We start from the raw sequence: 22847 nt of genomic DNA, 5'->3' as shown, positions 1-22847 counted from the left end.
GAGATGGGGGGCCCACCTCAGCAATGCAGTAGCACAAGGAGAGTGGTCCCCAGAGGAGGCAAGGGCCTCATCCAATCAAAGAGTGCTGCTTGCAGTCCAGAGAGCCCTCCAGTCTATTCAGATGGAGATCAGGGGTCACAACCTCCAAATTCTGTCAGACAATATAGCGACAGTCGCGTATATCAACAAGCAGGGAGGCACGAGAAGCCGGAGGCTTCAGTCCATTGCCCAGGAGATCCTTTCATGGGCAGAGGGGAATCTAGCCTCTATTTCTGCTGTACACCTGAAGGGGACAAACAATTGCCTGGCAGATTATCTCAGCCGTCATAGGATAGACTGAGACAACTGGACCCTTCATCCCGAAGTCTTTGCAGACCTCACCAAGAGATGGGGTTATCCCGTAGCGGATTTGTTCGCAAACCGAAACAACCGCAAGACGGAGATATTCTTTTCCAGAAACCCGGCAGACCAAGCCTTGGGGATCGATTCTCTGGCAAACCCGTGGCCTCCAGGCCTATGTTATGCCTTTCCGCCAATCAGACTGATTCCAGAAGTCCTCCGGAAGTTTCGGCTGGAAGAGACAGATCTGATTCTAATTGCCCCGTTTTGGCCCAAGAGGCCATGGTTTTCCCTGCTACAGTCTCTGGTTTCAGAGCCTCCGTGGAGTCTTCCAAAAAGGGAAGACCTATTATTGCAGGGTCCAGTATCACGCCCTCAGGTGGTTTCCTTAAACTTGACGGCCTGGTATCTGAAGAAAAGATACTGAGCGCCCAAGGGTTCTCTGACAAAGTAGTCAGGACTCTCGTTAATTGCAGGAAGCCGGTTACTAGAGCCATATATTCCAAAGTTTGGAAAAGGTTTAACTCATGGTTATCTGAAAATGATAGATTAACTCATGATATTCCGTCTATTTTGGAATTTTTCCAAGAGGGTGTCGACAAAGGTCTTTCTGTTAGTACCTTAAAGGTACAGGCGGCAGCTATTAGTGTGTTCCTCCAGTTTTCTCTCCCGGAAAATCCCACTATAGCCAGATTTTTCAAATCTATCTCTAGGGCCAGACCAGTAGTAGTGAGAAGTTGTCCAACGTGGGATCTGTCCCTAGTACTTCAAACTCTGGTAGAATTTCCGTTTGAACCTCTGGAAAGTATGTCAGTTAAGTTACTTACATTAAAAACTGTGTTCCTTATAGCTGTTACCTCAGCTCGTAGGGTAAGTGAGTTGCAGGCCCTATCAGTAAGGGAGCCCTTCCTCACGATTTTTGAGGATCGAGTTGTGTTACGAACCGATCCAGGTTTTTTGCCCAAGGTGGCAAGTACATTCCACCGATCTCAGAACATTGTATTGCCAACCTTTTGTAGTTCGCCACAGGGCGACTTAGAAAGAAAATTTAGTTTTCTAGATGTAAGAAGGATTCTCTTGGTCTATCTTGAGGTCACAAAGACCTTTAGGAAAACTGATGCCTTATTTGTCCTCTTTTCTGGAGTTCACAAGGGGAATAGTGCATCTAAAGCCACATTGGCTAGATGGATAAAGCAAGCCATCTTGGAAGCTTACAAAATTAGGGAGGTCCCTACACCTTTTGTTACTGCGCACTCAACTAGAGCCTTGTCTACGTCTTGGGCTGAGAGGGCTGGTGCCTCACCGGAACAAATTTGCAGGGCTGCCACTTGGTCCAGTTACTCGACCTTCATTAAACATTATCGCCTGGATCTCCTATCAGCTCAGGAGCAGGCGTTTGGTCGTAAGGTCCTTCAGGCAGTTGTCCCTCCCTAGACTGGTAAGTTCTGGCTCATCGTCTCATGGGCTGTCCTGGAAGACGCTTGGAGAAAAGCTGAGTTAGACTTACCGGTAACTCCTTTTCTGAGAGTCTTCCAGGACAGCCGGATTCCCACCCGGTATTGTCTGAAGTTATGTGTATTATGCATATGTTTTGCAGGGTCCTACGGTTCTTGAGAATACTGACATGGGCCTGGAGGACCGCCCTTTTATCTGGTGGGGGTGACGTGTTTCCTGTCCTGGTAGGAGGAGCCCAAGGCCTCATGGGCTGTCCTGGAAGACTCTCAGAAAAGGAGTTACCGGTAAGTCTAACTCAGCTTTTTTCTCTTCTTCTGGCTACTAATTTAAGATATTGCTGTGTAGAAGCCAGTAAAAATATCCCTTTTCTGACCGCTTTTTTTTAAAATTTTTTTTATTTATTTATTTTTTTTTATATACTCCTTATCTAAAGCATTGTATTGACTCTGTTGTCAAGTTTAAATTTAGCATGCTACCATTACTTCATGTAACCAGGTCATGCTTGCTAGGGTACCAAGATGAAAAGGAAAATAAAAGGAGACAGTAGAGTTACAATACAATGCAGTACAAGAGGATTAGGAGGGCCCTGCTTGAGAGCTTACAATCTTAAAAGAAGGGGCAAAAAAAACCTGTGTGAACTGAGTTGTTTGAGAAATAAAATTCCAGGTGTTGGGTAGATGTGGGATAAGCCTCCCTACAGTGATTCATTTTCAGGGATCATCTAAATGCAGACAGATTGAGTTAGGGAATGGGGCATTCCAGAGGAAGGAAGATGCTCTGAAGTCCTGGAGTTGAGCACGGGAAGGGGTGATGAGGGAGCTAAAGAGCAGAAAGAGGACAATTTGGTTTTTATTTTGAGTTGAAGTTGGTGATGTAGCGCGGGGCTAAGATGAAAATGGCTTTCTATGTTGTTAGTAGGGTTGTCCCGATACCGATACTAGTATCGGTATCGGCACCGATACAGAGCATTTGCCCAAGTACTTGTACTCGGACAAATGCTCCCAATGCTTCCACCGATACTATGACAGTCAGCGGTGATCAGCGCGTGGGGGAGTTACAAGTTTCTCCCCCCGCGGCTTTAGTGACATACAGCGGTGATCGGTGCTTGTAACTCCCCCACACGCGATCACCGCTGACTGTCACCTCATCCTCCTCCATGCCCCCTCCGTTCCTCTGTCCCCCTATGCTGTTCCCCTCTGTTGCTCTGTCCCCCTCCATTCCGGCGTTCCGCTGTCACCCTCCGTTGTTTTGTCCTCCTCCGCTGTCCTCCTCCGTTGTTCTGTCCCCCTCTGTTACACTGTCCTCCTCCTCTGTCCCCCTCTGTTGTTCTGTCCCCCTCCGCTGTCCCCCTCCGTTGCTCTGTCCTCCTCCGCTGTCCCCCTCCGTTGCTCTGTCCTCCTCCTCTGTCCCCCTCTCCGCTGTGTGAATAGACAGAGTCAGCTGACTCTGTCTATTCACATAACTGAAACATTGTAATCTCCTGTGATTACGATGTCTCAGTTTATGAATGGAGAGGAGCCGCTGTCTTCTCTCCATTCATTCTCAGTGCAGCTGAGGCTGCAGAGAAAGGGACTGGGGAATCTCTATCCTCGGTCTCTTTCTCTGTCTCAAAGGGGAGATATCAGAGGTCTGTTAAGACCCCTGATATCTCACCAAAGCCCCCCAACAGGGCTGATAAAAAAAACCAAAACACACATATTGCAATAAAGAATTAAAAAAAATGATTGTAAAAAAAGTAATGAATGTAAATAAAAAAAAAAAAACACACAGAAACCGTTCACCCCCTAACCCCCCCCCCCCCCCTTAAAAAAAACCAAAAACCAAAAAACACTGTCACGTGACATTAAAAAAAAGTATCGGTAATCGGTATCGGCGAGTACTTGAAAAAAAGTATCGGTACTTGTACTCGGTCGTAAAAAAGTGGTATCGGGACAACCCTAGTTGTTAGTATTAAGAATGTTATTTGTTGGGCGAGTGATAGTTAGTAGAGGAATTGTCTGAGAAGGGGTGGCAGAAACTGAGCAGTTGGTAAGATGGATGAGTCTGGCAGCAGCATTTATGATAGACTAAATGGGGATAGCCTATGCAGAGTTAGGCCAATGAGGTGGGAGTTGCAATAGTCAAGGCATGTCTCTTTTCATCTGGCAGATGTTCTTTTGATTTATAGAGTACATGAACTTGATTTTTTTTTTTTTTTTTTTCCGGTTTATGAGACAGATGAATTTTCCCAGATATTATGCAGAAATTTTTTTTTTAATTGAGTTGTATGAGAAAACTCCTCCTAAAATACAGAAAATACATGATTGATTCTACCTTTTAAGTTAAACTGTGCTCAATTTTAGGTCTCGTTCACACCATACGTGCATGAAAACTGATGGAAAAATTGCCTAGATTTCACTTGCAGAGACATCGGTTTTCATGCGCGTCAGTTATGTTCCCTATTCACACCAATGTTGATGTCATGTCAGTTTTTCTCCCGTGCAGAATACTGCATACTGGTTGCAGATTCCTGTGCAAAAAAAAAATCTGCACCGTGTGGTGTGAACAGGTCACATAGAGAAGAGAACCATTGTTGTGTGTTTTTTTTTTTTTTTTTTTTTGAGCCCTTGCAGAACACGTGCAGAAAAACTGACGTCTCTGCACCATGGTGTGAATGAGGCCTTAAAGTTTTGAAATATAATATAAGACACCACAAGATGCTTGCTGTACCTTTAGTACCCATAAAAGCTTTTTCTGTGCCCTCCTTCGATTTAGGTTCATTTTATTACTGACATCATTTGACTTCCTGGCCAGGTGCTGCCAACTGCCATTCCAGGGTCCAGGGAGATTGTCTCAATGGCCAGTAAGGGCACTCTCACTGGATGGAGAATGACAGTTGGTAGAATTTTTAAAGTGGAACCTTAAAGCGGAACTTTACCCATAACAACTTGCTTCTTGCTGGAGGCTGCCATTTTGCTGAAGCCCAGAGCCCCCAAACCACAGTAAATCGTAAAGCAGAATTAAGCCCATTGATTTTACAGTTTCCAAAAAACAGTTACATTCCTGGAATGCCTGGATTGCTAACTGTCACATTTGCTTGTGTCCTCAACCAAACTGTCAAACCATCAAATGGCTGGTGTCATAACTGATCACATGTGCAGCACCATGGCAGTTGCAGTTTAAACAGGAGCTGCGTCCTTGGCTGTAAGACCGGCTTCACACTGGGGCAGTTTTTAGGTGCTTTAGCGCTACAAATAGCCTCTGCTAAGTGCCTGAAAACCGCCTCCCATTCATTCCAGTGTGTCTTTTCGCACTCGGGCAGTGCGCTTGCACTGTCCTGGAAGCAGCATTTTTTGGGGTCGGGTTGGGAGCGCTGTATTTTCTTTTTTTTTCTTTTTTTTTTTTTAACAGAAAAGTTTTATTAGTGGACAAGGCATTAATACAACAGTACATACAGTAATGAGGCATATGAGATATTGAGATAGCAGAAGTAAATACATACAATGGTATAATGCTGGACATTAAGAGGTCTAGAGTGAGTGAGCAGGGTGAGAAAACTTCTAACAGTAGGGTTAATTGATCAACACGAATTATGTTGTGTTTTAAAGGAGGATTGGGGTTGTTAAGGGCCCACTCTGAGCTAGCGTGATCAGCATAACATGTTCTAGAGCAGAAAATCCGAAACACAGCTTAGTCCCAGAATGGGGATCCACCATGCTGCAGATCAGTGAGCCCGTATCTAGATATTGGTTGACCTGGCAACGACCCATGACTTCCACACCTTTTCAAATTTTTGGGGACACTTGCGACCCATATATATAAGTTTGTACAGGGGCAGTACAGAGTCTACCAACATGCGCCACCGGGCAGCTGTGGGGGGAGTCACCAATTTCAAGTGCTGTAGGAGTACCTTTCTGGCATAGAAACACAGATAAAACAGCAAGAGTTTTGTATGTGTGGAATGTGTCACTGAGTCTGTAGAACCTAAAAGAAGCACCTTGGGGTCCATTAAGACTGAGAGGTTGGTAGCTATATTGACATCAGATACCACTGTCCTCCAGAAATCCTGAATGGCCGGTCAGTCCCAGATGACATGAAAGTATGTTCTAACCGCCTGTTGGCACTTAGGACATGTCTCCGATTGTGTGGGATAAATTCGGGCCAACCATTGGGGGGTGTAATAAGCCCTATGTATGAATTTTAATTGGATGAACCGATCCTTGGAAGAAATCACAGTTGATATATATTGTTGTAATGCTAGGTCCCAGTCTTACAAGGAGGGGATGTCTGCCTTCCAGGAGTCAAATAGGGGAGATTCCCCATCAGATTCTCGACACGTGAGGTTGAGATACAGAGACGGCAGGATTCTATCTGCCCCCTCGAGAGGTAAAGAATCTTTCCACTACGTGTGGCATCACAGTGATCACTCTGGGGAATTGTGCTTGTGTCACATGTTTCAGCTGTAGGTAGCGGAAAAGCATCCACGAGAGAAGTTGGAATGCCTCCTGCAACTCCGGAAAAGGAAGCAATACCCCAGCAGGCATAATCTGCTGCAGTTTTACTATTCCAAATCTAGCCCAGATGTTGGGGTCTGGAACGAATCTAAAGTTTGGTAGTTTAGGGTTGCCCCATAACAGGGTATGAGGTGAAATAGTGTCTGCCGTTCCCATACTTGGACCGTAGTCCGCATAGAGGTTGTTGCTTGCAGACTGGTCTTTACTCCTGCAAAGACCATGTTTGTTAGGGCAGAGTAGGAACCCATAACAGCTTCCTCAAGATTGACCGCTGTGTTAGACCTGGCCTGGGTGAACCACCAGCGAACAGTGACCAGCACTGCTGCCCAGTAATATTTCCGGAAACAAGGCAGCGCCAGTCCGCCCGAAGATGTTGAGCTGTAGTTGATTTGTGGTTATCCTAGGGACCTTCCCACCCCAAATGAAGGATGTGACAATCCCATCCAACTTGCGGAAAAAAGCGGAAGTGATAGGGACTGGGTTGTTCCTAAAAATGTAAAGGAATTTGGGGAGAAAGGTCATTTTTAGTAAGTTTACTCGTCCCACCGGTGTCAAGGGGAGTGTTTTCCAGGTTTGGCATTTCATTAGTAGAGTCTGCATAACCGGATATAAGTTGTCTGTCAGATATTGGGTTAGGTCATTACATATTTTGATGCCAAGCTAACGAAAATGGGAGACCCTTTGTAGAGGGGTCAAACGGGACGGAGGGGGGGCAGAGTCAGATAGAGGAAATACATTGGATTTACCCCAATGAATTTTAACCCCAGAGAAGCTACCATATCCATCTATGATTGCCGGTGCCGCCACAAGAGAGTCATCGTTCAGATATAGAAGAGTATCATCCACTTCTAACGATATCCGCTTCACCAAAGGTCCCACCCTCAGTCCTCCCACTTCATCCGCAAAGCAGATCAGGATAGCCATGGACCCTATTGCAAGAGCAAAGAGCCCCGGAGACAAGGGGCAGCCCTGTCTCGTATCTCTATGAAAGTGGGGGGGGGGGCACCGTTGGTACGCACATGAGCTACAGGGACCCATATAGCAGCTTAATCCAGGTGGTAAATTTGGGGCCAAAAACACATTTGTCGAGTACCTGCCACAAATAATCCCATTCCACTGAATCAAAGTCCTTTTCTGTATCCAGTGAGGCCACTGCCCCCCTCGTGCTTTTGTCTCTGAAAAGTGCTATATTAGTGTGGAGCCGATGAATATTGATATCCGTACCCTTGCTCGGCATAAAGCCCATCTGGTCTTCATGTGTTAAAGAGAATATACCCAAGTTCAGTCTATTGGCAAGAATATTAGTCAGAATTTTGGCGTCTACGTTAAGTAGTGATATGAGCCGATAGGATGAGCATAACTCTGGGTCTTTTCCAGGCTTGGGTATGCCAACAATCACGGCCTCTGACATGGATGTTGGAAGGCAGTGTAACTCTAGTACTTTAGTGAGTGTTGCAAAATAGTAGGGGCCTATAACTTCTTACCCGCCTGTAGAGATTTAATAGCCCCTTGGACCTCTTTCAGAGTAATAGGGCCCTCCAGGCTCTGCCCGGCTTCAGTGGTCAAGGTTGGGAACTCCACCGTGTCTAGGTATGTCAACAGTACAGTGGGGAGTAGGTAGCCCTGGAGGCCTAAAGGTGAGTGTAGTATTGCTCAAACCTGGCATTGATTTGTACAGTATCAGAGTAAAGTATCATCCTCATCCTTGATGTTCGCAATACAAGAGCTCCCCGACCTTTACGCCGCCCACCAAGCCAATAGTTGGCCTGGGCGCTCTCCCTGTTCAAATATGTGCTGAATCTGGGCGAGGAGGAAGCAGCACGAAGCAGCGCTAGTTCACTGTAGGCAAAGAGCATATCCGTATGTGTACTCTGATCCGGGGAACCCGAATATCGCGTCTCCAGTCTTGGAGCCCGTCTCTCGGCCTCAGAGATTTCGAGTCAGGACTACTTTCTAACCTTGGCAATGTTAAATTGGTATCTACCTCTAGCATAGGCTTTAAATGCGTCCCAGACCGCATCTGGGGGTGCAGAGCGGTCATTATGGGTCCAATAATCCCTAAGCTCAGACATCATCAGTGGTTCCAACTTTTTATCTGTGATCCAATACCTAGACAGTCTTCATAGTCCCGAGCCAGCCACCGAGTCGGTGCTGGGATTCACTAGGACTGGAGCATGATCTGAGATGCCACGCGGTAAGATAGACTGCAGCCACTCTGGATAATAAGGATTCACTGACATAGATCAAGTCTATGCGGGGCAATGTTGCATGCGTAGCAGAGTGGCATGTAAATTGTCTGCTATATGGATGTTTTCACCGCCACGTGTCATTCAGTCCATATAGCTCCGCCCAGCGAGACAGGGCCGAGTCGGTCGTCAGGCCAGGGTTCAATTTGTCAGTACTGAAATTGGGGGTCATATTGAAGTCCCCTGCCATAATTATATTGGTAGTAGGATATTTAGCCACAATGGCCTGGAGTTTTTGTAAAACTGCTAAGCTTGCCAGCGGTGGCACATATAGGCCAACTATGACCACATCTATCCGATCACATAGGACATGCATAATCACATACAGGCATACCCCACTTTTAAGTACACAATGGGGTTTATTTACCAAAGCTGCTCACTTCTGCATAGAAACCTATAAGCTTCTAACCCCAGCTTGTTCAATTATGCTTTGGTAATAAAACCTGGAAGCTCATTGGTTTCTATGCAGAAGTGAGCCTGATTTTGCACTTTCCAGCTTTAGTAATAAACCCCATTGTGTACTTAACAGCAGGGTATTGACCATCTGGGTCTAGGCGGAGATCCAACAGCGTGAAGGAAATCGTTTTATGAACCAAGATACTGACCCCATGTGAGGAGAAGGTTGAGTGACAATAAGAACCCACCCAGGGTTTTGTAAGGGCGAGCACCCTGGACCCAGTGAGGTGAGTCTCCTGCAAAATCCAGATGTGCGAGAGGTATCTTTTAAGAAAGGAGAAAACTAGAGAGCCAGGAGAGTAATCTTAAAGGGACCATAGTAAAAGGGGCATATTAGTGACACATCCTCCCCTGCCCTGATCACCGCCCAGACCCTGCAGTAAGAACAAATACATAGGTACTCTATCCAGCATTCTCAGTACCCCACACATATACCTCATAGATGACATAAAAAAAACACAAAAACAATAAAAAACATAACTGGTATAACAACCCAACCCCCCTACCCCACGTCGCCCCATGAACTTGGGCGCGTCTGACATCCCGAACTGAACATGACTATTAGTCTCTGGGGAGCAGTGTACCAACAGGGTGCCTAGAGGGCACAGTAGAAAGAGTCACACACAAACTGGTCAGCAACTGTGCTGCCTGTATATAGGGAGAAACCTAACATAGGATAAACTGATCAACCTCCCTTCGGGAAGGTATTCACCCAGGTAATACTGGGGGCACAGTTTTTCGTGAGATTGGAAACCATAAAAGGAGGTACAGTCAGTTATCCAAACCTGGTTGTAGAAACAGAACAGTTATTTTCATCTCCCTCAACTCCCTGGGGTATGCATAATCACTGCAACAGCGAGCCCATATCTTATATGAGAAACAATTGTAGAGGACTCCAGCAAAGTGGTGGGGCTAGCTGATACTTGCAACTGCGATACCAGGGTGAGTCCAAGTAATGGCATCCTGAAGCAGGGGTCAGCAGGTAGGAATGCAGGCAGTTCAAACAGGGAAACAGGAAAGTTTGCTGCATTTCTAGCAGAGCCAAGGGATAAGCCATTACAGTGTTTAAGGAGCAGTTAAGTAACTCACCCATCAGAGAGGGGAAGAGAGGAAGGAGAAGCTGCTTGTTACCTGTGGTGTCAGCGCTGTGGCAGAGAATCCAGCCAGTTAGAAGCATCCTCAGGAGAAGAAGCGATGGGGCTCTCAATCCTGTACTCAGACCGGCAGGAAACAACCGGGAAAATCATAAGCCAGGATCCCTCAAAACGCAGGGCCTCAATCTTCCTGCTCTCCCGCAACACCAGATCCCTGTCTCGGAAATTCAAAAGCCTAAGAATAAATGTGCGCGGAGGGGTTCCGGGGGCTCCACGAGCCGCCGGCATTCTGTGGGCACGTTCTACAGCAAAGAACGGGGAGAATGCCGCCTGTGGGAGCAGCTTGCGGTGGAGTTGTTCGGTAAAAGCTGTAGGGTTGGGGTCCTCCGATCCCTATGGGGCCCTATGATGTGGAGATTTGTTTCTCCGATTGCGGTTTTCCGTGTCCTTGGCTCGGTATTCAAGCGCCTTCACTTTAGTAATAAGGGTATGGAGGGAGGTGGAGTGGTCTCTCAACAGGTCTTCAGCGTCCCTCATGCAGTGCTCAACCTCTTTTTTTTGGGGGGGTAATCTGCGCCCCGCTAGCAGCCGAAAAGCAGTGCAAAAGCGCTGCTTAAACAGCTCTGAAGCACCTCTAAAACGAGCGGCGCTTTATCGCTAATGGCCGACGCTTTCAGTGTGAAAGCAACCTAAAGTATAGGAGGGTTTAATTCACAGGGTGAACCAGTGTATTACTGGATTTAAACAGTTATTTTTAATGTTTTACATAGCTATACCTGCAAAAGGGACCAGCCTGAAGTGATCTAGCAGGACTTCATTTTCTGACCAAAGTTCCACTTCAAATAAAAAAAGTAAAGAAAATTGTGGACAGACAACATTTTTAATGCAGAAGAGACCTAAGCATGTCTCTTCTGCATTAAAGCTCACTTGCATGCCTTTCCACGCTGTACACTGAACTGCGCATGCGCAGAGCAATGTGGAGTTTTGGCAGTGCCAAGTGCCTGGACTCCCATGCAAGAGTGATATCATCCCAGATCAATTTAAGTGGCCAGGGATTGATACCCAGAAGCTGCTGGTCTGAAGAGATCAGCAGCTGGCAGGGAGCTCGGGAGCATCATTTCACTGAGAAACAGGTGAATATCGTTCCACTTTAACAGTTAATTTAGGAAAAATCATGCTCCTGTATCAAAGATTAATCAAATCGGAGAGGGGAACAAAAATGCTTTTCTGACAATTATAAGTAATAGCAGCGATCTTGTGGTATATTAGGTTGGATGGTTCTTTTTAAAAATTGACTAAGGTTCACTTTAAAGCTTAATGTGCTTATATTATGCCTTCTGGGGTTTCTCCATGCAAATGAAATGTTAGACCCAATGATGTCATTGCTGTTTCTGTATGCAATGCAGACAGATCATGGCCAATGGGAGAAGCCGACAGGGTGCTGTTCAATGCTTTCTGAAAACAACTCAACACCCTACTTCAGTGCTCCTTTCAAGAGCCCTCAGCCCTGATGCATGCAGTGGGCTGGGTCCTGGGAGGAATTTTGTAAATATCAAAATACCTTGATCGGTGCATATCTGTCTGGAGGAGTGGGCGTTCTTAGGTAGACTGCTTTTGCATGCAGACCACTCCAGGTAATGCCAGCCTGTTATTCTTTGCTTCCATGATTGAAAAAACTGAAATTCAATTAATAAAATGGGTAGGCCAGAGACAGTCAGGCTATGGAGGAAAGAGCTAGATGATGCTAGAAATCCTCCTCCCAAAAAAGAAGGCAAGTTCTGTCTGACTTGCTGAAGCTTCTAATGTATGCTGTGCAAAGCTTCTAGTGAGAGTGAAATCAAAGTAAGCAATTTCAGTATAGGAGCGGAGACTGCAAAACTGTGCAAGAATAAAGGTAAGACTGGAGTCCAGCTTTGAAGAGTAAAGCTGCCCACAGATAAGTCTTACTTTTTTTTTTTTTCTTTGTGTTCAACCAGCAGATTGAAGGAAAAAAAATGACTCGATTTCCCCCATCCACACCATCGATATGAATTGGGGAATCCTCCTCCCTTGCTGAGCTATTGCATTCTGACAGCAGTGAGACTTCCCTGCCATGAGAATACACTGAACAGTGTTGCAGGTTCTTGCTGTGGCGCTGATAGAAGTGGGAAAACTTGACTCAGTGGTTGTACAGAAGTTGATCGGTAGACACACCTTGGACACATGTGTGACGGCTGGACATTAAGGCCCTCCTTCCCTGATTCCACATATATGCGTTACAGCATCAGGAAGCCCCTTTTGCTGGCAACATGGGAAAACTCCTGTTCCAGGGGTCCACTAGTAATGGGAAACCTATCCCAGGACATGTATTCCTGTCTTTTGCTTGTTCACTATTTGAACCCGCTGTGGTCACCCAGAATGCCCTGCACTTTTACTGAAAAGAAAGTCAACACTTTTGTGCCAGATGATGAAACAAGAGCTTGGTCAACTTTCTTTTTCATTCAAAGTATGGCAAGCAGTGGCAGATGTTTCAGGTTACCAGAATGTGTCTCTATAATTGGAATAGAGATGTTATGGGCATGACAGGTCTCTGCAGTATGAGCCGGATTTGTTTTGTAACTGAAGCAGTTAGGTTGCATAATGCCACGTACACGCGCTCAGACTTTTCGACAACAAATGTTCGATGTGAGCTTGTTGGAAATTCCGACCGCGTGTATGCTCCATCGGACATTTGCTGTCGGAATTTCCGACAACAAATGTTTGAGAGCAGGTTCTCAAATTTTCCGACAACAAAACTTGTTGTCGGAAATTCCGAATGTGTGTGTACACAAGTCCGACGCACAAAATTCCACGCATGCTCAGAGTCAAGCAGAAGAGCCGCACTGGCTATTGAACTTCATTTTTCTCGGCTCGGCGTACGTGTTGTACGTCACCTCGTTCTTAACGTTCGGAATTTCCGACAACATTTGTGCGACCGTGTGTATGCAAGACAAGTTTGAGCCAACATCTGTCGGAAAAAAATCCACGGTTTTGTTTTCGGAATGTCCGATCGTGTGTACAGGGCATTAGAGCCCAGATGTAGTTTTCTGAAAATTATGGTAAATTGAACTATTTCAAGTATTCGAAAACTGCAGTATTTAAAAACAGGCAGAGAACAGACTTTTTTTTTCTAGTTGTTTTGGTAAAAACATCTTTGATCTGCTTGAATTTACACAAAATGGTATAAGAGATTGTTTTGTAATAAATCTATTTGTCATTTTTTTTTTTTATTTCACTAGGGAAAAAATCCTTCACATGTGACCAGTGTGGGAAAATCTTCAGTCAGAGAAAACAGCTAAAGAGTCATTACAGAGTGCATTCTGGTATGTATAGGATATGAGCTCTGTTCTATTAAAGTATTAATATTATACAGGATTTGCATATGTAGCAACAACCAATTGCACAGTGCTTTACAAAAGAAAGGGGGAAACAATACAATTACAATACAATTAAATACAGGAGGATTAGGAGGGCCCTACTTATGAGAACTTACAATTTAAATGATATATAAACTGATCTAAAAGGTTATAACTATAATAACTGTGGTGAATTAGTTGGTGGAGAGAGTAATAATGCATATGTTACATCAAGGTGGGTTAGGTATAGGAGAAATGGTGTGGCGCTACTATATACCTTCATCTTTCAACATTTGTGATAAGCTCATATAAAACAAACTTTCCAAAGAAATATATATATGTATGAAAGTAATCCAATTAAATGTCTTCAATATATCTTCACTAAGAAAAAAAATCCAATCGCTGTGAAAAATAAGTTGGCAAATAGTGTCCTTCAAATGGTGCTCCACCACAAATTGTGCATAAAAAATGCAAATTCACTCAGAGCCTTGAACTAAAAAAGCCTTGTGAGAATAATGGATTTTTTTTTTCTCAACCAAAGCGTAAGTGGAGACGATCCCTTTATCTTTGATGATAATCAGGCAATATAGCTCAGGAAAAGCATATGAACAATTATAGCGCAATATGCTAGGTGCCAGTATGTTCAAAAAAATATGTAACGCAATGCGCACTTACATTAAGATGTGCTATAAGTTAGCACCGACATATATAGCTTAGGATAGATGTGCATGCTGTTCTACCAGCCACAGCGTGCGTTTCAAAACACAAGGGTTGGGAACCAGCAAATCTGGATATGACTTCAGTGGAGAGCGGACATGCAGCCTCTATGCATTTCGTGTTACACACTTCATCAGGAAGCTTGCCCGTCGCCATTTTCTTGAAGCCTTATACTGTTCTGTATACCCAACCATTTGTTAACATTGGCTTAAGGTGGGATAGTCTTCCCTAAAAAGATGAGTCCTCAAGGATTGCATGAAGGCAGACAGAGTAGGAAATAGTCAGAATAAATAGGATAGGGAGTTGCAGAAGATGAGAGAAGCTCTGGAGAAGTCCTAGAGGCAAACATGGGTAAAAGTGACAAAGGAGCTAGAGAGCAAGCAGTCATGGGAGGAGTGAAGAGGGCCATTTGGGTGATATTTTGAGCTTGGGGCAGGGTTGTGGATGGCTTTGTATGTATACTTGGCAAAGAGCGCCTGTTTAATACTTGTTGAGCCACTGTCCACAAAAAATTGGTTGCCAGTATACCCTCCAACTCCAGTTGACATTTGCTATTCTAGATCCGGTTAGCAAAAAATTCTTTATAAGGGCATATCAACACATTAGCTCCTTGAGCACATATGTGTTAGCGTTACACCATCCCGCGGGCCTCGTATCTCTCATGATTGCTGAGGTGTTGTTGGCTGGGAGAGGAGTTCTCCCCAACTGGCTGCAAAGAGAGAGAGAGAGAGGAATGAGCCCGAGCTTTGCAGTTACGTGACTGCATATAAAACTAAAAAAAAAAGGATTCAGAAAGCCATTTAGTACAATGTGTAAACAGATAGGATCAGAGCAAAGGGGACACATCCTTTTAATAGATGTGATACTGGATAGCATTTTCTGCTACTTCCACCTTTCCCTCTACCTCCATAGTAAAGTTTGATCATTTTGGCATTCTGGAAAAACAAAACACAGTGCAAACCTAAAAGGCCAAGATAGGTCAAATATTATTTACATATCTGGTTTTATCGCCGTCCTCATTTACAATGATTGTCAGAAGTTGCTTTGGTAAGTAAAGTGTGTTCTAACAAAAGCACACGGCATATTTGTAAAGCGATTAAGGTAATATTTATTACCCTTTCGCTGCATTGCTTAGTTTTTCAGTGCAGAGTTTATTGCAGTACTTAAGGCAAGTCATATTTACCATTTGTAGTGACAGATTCAAATAAATTAAAGTGTACTCTGCGTTTTGTGTTTTTTCTTTCTGTTATGCAATCAATTGAAGGCCGCGGGTTACCAGAGTGCAATGTCTGCCAAAGAAAATTCATGGATGCTGCACAGTTAAAAAAGCATTTAAGATCTCATACAGGTACCGTTATATTCCTATGTAAATACTGTATGTGTACCACATGATGGTTCACTGTGGGATAACTTAACAATGTACAAAAGTACCTAACAGAGTATGAATAAAAATCTAACATCTAATCAATGGCAAGAACTTATCTGTCAGTATATAGTGAATGATTAGGTCCTAACCACCCCTTCATTTAATTGAATGTCATTGCACTACAGCATCTGGGACCGCTCCTGGCCATTGACATGCATTCTGATAACCAGTCAGCCTCGTGTCATCAATGATGGTGCCTATGGAAGGCTGGTAATGCCCTTCCAACCAATATCTTCTTTACAGTGGAGCTAGTTTTAAATTTACAATAAATACAAATTGATAGAAAACATATCGGCATTACCATTCACATTATTTTCATCAAAAAGTACCTGACATGAAAAAAGCTTCTATGACTCCATGTTTCCTCCCTTTGTCACCTAGAGGTTTATTTACTAAAACCGGAGAGTGCAAAATCTAGTGCAGCTCTCCATAGAAACCAATCAGCTTCCAGGTTTTATTGTCAAAGCTTGATTGAATAAGCTGAAGTTAGAACCTGTTTGGCTACCATGCACAGCCTTAAGTTTTAGTAAATCAACCCCTTTAAAGCCTAGGCATTGGAACTACAAGTAGTCTGTTGTTTTCAGTAATGAACATAGTTGGCTAAGAGGATTAGTGGAGTAGAGCCTGCATAAAAAATGAACCATAATGCCCAACTCCATGTACACATGTTTATAAACTATATGCAGAAACAAGGCTTTACAACAATGATAACATTGTTCACACAAAATATATAAAGTGAAGGTAGTGCTGCGCTATGAACCTAAATACTGTGCGTAATAAAGTGCAAAGGTGCTCAATAAAAGATATAGTTGAAAGAGGTAATGTTCAAAGGTCAAAATATATCCAATCCTAGGCAGTATAAAAACGTATCGCATGCCCTGTGATTTCTTTGGATAAAACAATAAAAGTGTATCAATAAAAGTATATAAACCACTCAAATGATTCTTCCTAGAGCAGTGATAGAAAATATATCCATATGGTGTACAAATGAAGTGAAAAAAACAGTGTTCAAAAGAAGGTGCACTAAAATTGCAATAAAACCTGAAGGAATAGGTGAAATCCTAAACGGCATATAAAAGCATACAAAAAAATTTCCTTCATATAGGTATATGCTGTAAATGTTCTTATAGGTGAAAACAAAAAAGATAAGTAGTGTCCTTATAAGGTGCAAAGTAGGTAAGTGGCTGTATATTTAGCAGTGTCAGCATAAAATGACACAGTGCTGGTGACAATCCTCTGGCATAAAGTGCTGATGATAGGTGACTTCCTGGTTCCTGTGCAGAGTAATGTATAGATGTACCCTTACCTTACCGCTGTAAGGTAACAGCATGTGGGTATTTCTCAATGTGTTTCTCGGCAGCCTCCCAGTATGGCATATCCGGCTCCACTGGTGTGTGTCTCTAGTCTGGAATCAGAGTCCCCCTATTGTCCCTGGTGTGTCCGCATCCAATAAACCTCGCAATGGGGCATGGGGGGATGTAAAGAGGGATGCACGATAGTGTAGTATTTCCAAATGTTTATTGACAAAACAGTAAAAGTAAAATCAAGGTACTCACAATAAGAAGAATCAAACAGGCATATAACAAACGAGCTGCGCGCTCGCCCATGTCACTTCCGGTGCCTCGTGTTCCCGCAAGTGTTCGTTACTGTCACATGACTTCATCAGGGGATCCCTGTGTTTATTATGTTTTTACTAAAGTCTGTTTAAAGGCTAAGTTCACATTAGTAGTAAAACGTACCATGTAGTTCTAAAAACACTGCAGCTTTCAAAATTTGTGCTTTCCTTAAAGGGTAAGTTCAACTTTACAGAAAATTTATAAGGTGAACTTACACTGGACCCCCTCCCCATCACCCCTGGCCCCGGAGGCCTGCGATCGCCCGCTAGGAGACATTGGGTTGCTGCTTCACCGGTCCAAGGATTTGAAATCCCTACAGCTTTCTCTCTTCTTCTCCCCCAGCTGACAGGACGGGCTAGGCGGGTTCTGATTGGTCAGCGCTGACCAATAAGAATGCCTCTTATACATATCTTTTATGAGGTACGTTTAGGAGATTAAGCCGCAGGGATTTCAAATCCCTGGACCAGTGAAGCGGCGACCCAATGTCTCCTAGAAGCTGATCGCTGGCCTCAGGTACAGCAGGACCAAGGTGATGGGGAGGGGGTCCAGTGTAAGTTCACCTTACAGATTTCCTGTAAAGGTGAACTTACACTTTAAATGTCATACGTGTAGGCCAATAGTGGCTTCCTTGCTGGCTGAAAAATTACCTGTGTGAGAGACCAGCCCTGTCCTTCCTAGGTTGTGGGACGCACTGGAACAACTCACAGGAAAAAGCTCTCTCCCTCTTTCAAGACCTGCACATGCACATTATGCTGTCTTCCCCCGTGTCCATTATACACTACATCTCAGATCCTAGGCTGATTTTTTTTTTTTTTTTTACAATAGTAGTTTTTTGGACAGACTGTTGAAAAGTCAACACTGGCCTGCAGGTAAGGCACCAATTTGTAAGCTTCACAATGTTTTTAAAACTACTACCATTGACATATTACAGGTGTTACAAGGTGAACCTATAAAAGTTCATGTTCATCTAAGACTACCTTGTTTGTAGGGTGATAATGCTGCTGTGCAATTTTACTGCAAAGCAAGTTTTGTCACCCTGTGAAAAAGAGTGCAATAATAATGGGTGTACGGGCAGGATCACTGGATGTTATGGGGGGCCTCAGAAAAACAAATTAATGCTAGGGATAAACCATATTCTATATGTCATTTTTTATTTCCATAGTTCCATTTAAAGACCATTCCCAAAGAACACCTCCACATTTTATTTTTCTTTCTAAACTGGTGCTGTTTTTGTATGTTTTTCCAGTGTGCACCTCCGGGTTTGCCGTGTTCCCTCCTAGCATTCTGTTGTATGTGCCTGGTACTTCCATAAAAGTAAAGTGTCTGATGAATCTGTTCAGTGTAGGCGTTAAATGGATCTGTCATAAACTTTGAAGTGTCTATGTTCACAAAGTATAAAGAACAAGTCAGTTTATGTATTTGAATTAAACTATGCTTTTTCTTTAGGCGAGAGGCCATACACATGTGAGATCTGTGGAAAGTCGTTCACTGCTAAAACCTCTTTGCAGACACATATTCGAATACACAGGTATAGTGGCTTGTGTTTTCATCTGTTTGGATCACATAAGCTTTGAAATCACAACACAAACCTCAAAATGTATTTACTGCTTAAATGTAAAAAAAAAAATGAGAATCAAGTAATTTTGTTTTTCGAGCAGAGGGTAATAAATGTAATCTATATTTGTTTCAAGTTTTTTTTTTTTTTTTTTTTTTCCCTTTTTTATACCCTAGTTTAGATTTGGTACGATGGCTTTCTTCACTATTCTAAACAGTTTCATGAAGGAATAGTAAAGAGAATGCTTTATTTCTAAATAGGCAGGTCTATCAAAAAACATTATTTTTCCTTACAAAAGAAACTTTTCTGACTGATTTAATTTGAAGTGAGATTCATCCTTTCTTTGCTGCATATGTAAGAATGCTTAAAGTGTTACTAAACCCACAACAGTAAAACCCGTGTGTATATGCAGTAAAGCAGAGATCTGCAATTAGCGGACCCTCGAGCTGTTGAGAAACTACAGGTACCATCATGCCTCTGCCTCTGATTGTCATGCTTGTGGCTGTCAGAGTCTTGCTATGCCTCATGGGATTTGTAGTTCTGCAACAGCTGGAGGTCCGCTAATTGCATATCCCTGCAGTAAAGCATGCTTGTTATACTCACTGTGGAACCTGTGTAAAAAGGCTGTTTGATCCCACCTTCACTGGTCCTCCCCTTCTTCCACAGTCCCCAATCCATCTGCTTATAGTACAGAGTCTTGGGGGTACTCTGCACATGCTGTTTGGTGTGTAGTGCTAGAGTTTTTTTGGGAGGGTGCATGTGATCGTCACAGGGCCAATCGGCCCTGTTCGGACAAAGGGTCAGGGGTTATGCAGCCTCATAGCACCGTCAGAGGAGAATGAAAACTCCTAGCTTTAACCAGTGCTCTGCCAGACAATGATAGTCACAAGACTGCTATATTCTGCTGATAAGAAAAAGTATTTAGCAGTTTATACTTACTAAAATAATTGCATTTTCATGTTCTGTTTACTGTGGGAGACCAGATATAGTGAATGCAGGCTCCTGGGTTTAGTAACAGTGTATCTAAACCCAAAAACAAGAAATTAAAATATTGCGCTTACCTGTCCTTAGATATGTTTACTACTTTCATTTTCTTTTTTTCAACCTTATTTTACTTCTGCCGATAACACAATTCCTAGTCCCTGGATGATAACACTCAGCCACCTGGTCTGTTTTAGAAACATTTTAGGATTATGGGACCTCACTCCCCAAAAGAAGAGCTTTTTGATGTTAGACGTTGAGACATTTTCCATCGTTCCTAAATTTTACATATGCCATATGGCCAAAAGTATACAAACACCCACCTCAAATTATTAAAAGAGATTTCCAGGTTTCCTAGCACTTTAAATAATTTGTGACAGTTTGGACCAAATAAATGACTTGCATACCAGAAGGGATGGGTTGCTGCTTAGGCAGTAATAGACTGTGACAGCTTGTGTTAAGTACAGTAAGCAGAGCTGTGTTCCAGCAGCTGTGCCAGCCACTTCTCCTCTACTGCTGGATATAGATAGCATTGAATGAATCCTAATATAGTTGCGCTGTGTAAAATGAATCCCCATAATTAAGTGAATTCATAAATAATCACAATGTGATACTTAAATAAAAATAAAATGCCACAATTCAGTGAATAACATATAATAATTCTCACGAGTCCCATGTAATTATGAGACCTATAAATAAAGTGTCCATACACAAACAGTTTATTCAAGAACAAATATATCCATCATATCTTGTAATTCCAACACTGTAATCAGTGAGCCCACCACCGTAGAAACACACAGCCTCGAAATGGTTAGACCCCAAATTATAGGAGATCTACCATAGTGTGAAGCTGCATGGGTCTTGCACCATTGATTATCCAGCACAGGGAACGCATCCGGTACTGCTGATGGTATCCTCCGCTATGGTCTCCCTCTCCTGCTCCACGGTGAAGCTCTGCAAAAAAAATGAGCCTCCAATAGTGTAGTACTGTTTAATGTTTATTGAATATTAGCTAGAAACCTACTTACAAACACCCATAGAAACGTTCATGTAACATTCAAAAACGCGGCTGGTACTGGCTCCAGCCAGGCCTGGGTGACGTGTAATGACACCCCAAAGGCAGAGTGTTTGCCTGCACCGGATCACATGGTATTGCAGTACCATGAGATTTGGTGCAGTGCATTTTGGAAAAGTAGTGTATGCACTACTTTTGGTGCGATCCAGTGCGATTTTAGCTTGTTCACATGAATGGGCTGAAAATTGCACTGCACTGAGTCGCATAGGACTCGCGCAGGAACACTGACTGTGTGGTGTGAACCGGCCCTTAGAGGTACTTTTTTTTTTTTTTTTTTTTCTGCCTGTGAAAACAGCTCTATATTAGTCAACATGTCCATGTACATTGTGGCAAATGGATTCCTATTGAGAGCAACATTACAATGCACTGGGGTTGATTTACTAAAACTGAAGTGTGCAAAATCTGGTGCAGCTCTGCATAGAAGCCAATCAGCTTCCAGGTTTTATTGTTAAAGCTTAATTGAACAAGCTGAAGTCAGAAGCTGATTGGCTATCATGCACAGCTGCACCAGATTTTGCACTCTCCAGTTTTAGTAAATCAACCCCTATGTATTAGAAGTGTTATATGAATTATAAGTGGAATAGAATATAGAATAGAATATTGATTTTACTGCTGAACTTAATTAACCCTGTTTTAAGTAGTTATCATGTATACTGTTTATCATTTCAGAGGGGAAAAGCCTCACTGTTGCAACATTTGTGGGAAAGCCTTTACAGATGCGAGTGCCAGGAGAAGACACAGCGTTTTGCACACCGGAAAGAAGCCATTCTCTTGTCCGCAATGCGATTTGCAGTTTTCCCGCATGGACAATCTGAAGACGCACATTAAAACTCACAATAAAGTAAAGCAGACACAGGACACAAGCACTGGAAGCACTGATGATACAAGGACCATACTTCAGCTGCAGCAATACCAGCTAGCAGCTTCTAATGGCCAGGAAATCCAGTTGTTGGTGACTGACAGTGTCCACAACCTGAACTTCATGTCCAGTCATGGCTCAGGTATTAGTATTGTGACAACTGATGATCCTCATGGCATTACAGACCAAAATAACCTTGCACTGATCACTCATCAGCCCCCGCCATTGCACAGTTTATCAGTTTCCCAGCAGCAACAAGTTCAATCTATCCAGAACATCGAACTAATGGAAAACAGGGTACAAACTGTGCTGCAGGAACCAATGCATGTCATCACTCTGTCAAAGGAAACACTGGACCAACTGCAAGGACGAGCGCATGAAATTCACTTGACACATACAGACCGGCAAACTGCGCTAACTCAGGTGCAAGCACATTCATCTCAGAGTATTTTGAGCCAAAGTGTCAGAGTCTCTGACCACATTCAACAAACTATCAATGTAAACCCTTTATCACAGCCCATGGCAGGGGCCCAGATCCCTGCACAAACATTTCAGATACAAGCCGATGCTGTCTCTTTTATAAACACAACCCTGGACGCTACAAACTCAACACCTGTATGATAAAAATTCCATATCTTGTTTTTGGTTTAAAGTGTTAATGTTTTTCCTTTTATTTTTTTTTAAAGAAAGTGAATGAATGATAAAGCAAGACAGTGAGTTTATAATCTGGGTATTCTTCATTCTGTCTGCCAGTCAATTACCAAGTAGACACCTGGCAACATTTAAACGTGCATAAGCTGGAGATCTGCAATACTACAGATGATACAGAAGGAGTGAAGTGATAACAAGTCTGTGAAAATATGTTGTGAACACTTGAAGTTGAAGTCCCATGTACAGTCTGGGCTCAATAGGTAGGAGGCTCCACTAAGACACCGAGATTGGTTTCAAGACTAAATCTGGCCATACACTAACAGATTGTTTGCATTCAGCCTGGGGCTGAAAAAAAGAAAATAAACCAGATTTCTCCATCCACGCTATACAGCACGGATGGAGAATCTCCCTCTGGGGCAATGGTAACAGTGCGCACAGCCAAACAGTAACTGCAGCTGAATGGCTGTGGTCACTGTTTTGTTGAGAATTATCTGCCCGACACATTTTAGA

The 22847-nt window shown here is 43.3% G+C and overlaps 1 protein-coding gene across 2 annotated transcripts in view; it reads left to right on the top strand.

Moving 5' to 3' along the window:
* ZBTB24 (zinc finger and BTB domain containing 24) overlaps nt 1-22411 on the top strand; it is a 33667-nt gene extending 11256 nt beyond the window's left edge. The window contains exons 4-7 of one of the 2 annotated variants that reach the window (XM_073627057.1): nt 13341-13424; nt 15439-15522; nt 18663-18744; nt 21497-22411. In XM_073627057.1, the coding sequence (XP_073483158.1) occupies nt 13341-13424; nt 15439-15522; nt 18663-18744; nt 21497-22307 (1061 nt within the window). In that variant the 3' untranslated portion in view covers nt 22308-22411. The remainder of the gene's footprint in view (nt 1-13340; nt 13425-15438; nt 15523-18662; nt 18745-21496) is intronic. The other variant, XM_073627059.1, reaches the window with a different exon arrangement.
* The last annotated feature ends 436 nt before the right edge of the window (nt 22412-22847 follow it).

Source organism: Aquarana catesbeiana, linkage group LG04 (genome assembly GCF_042186555.1).
Source record: "Aquarana catesbeiana isolate 2022-GZ linkage group LG04, ASM4218655v1, whole genome shotgun sequence".
NCBI classification, from domain to species: domain Eukaryota; kingdom Metazoa; phylum Chordata; class Amphibia; order Anura; family Ranidae; genus Aquarana; species Aquarana catesbeiana.
This window is presented reverse-complemented; position numbering and strand designations above follow the sequence as displayed.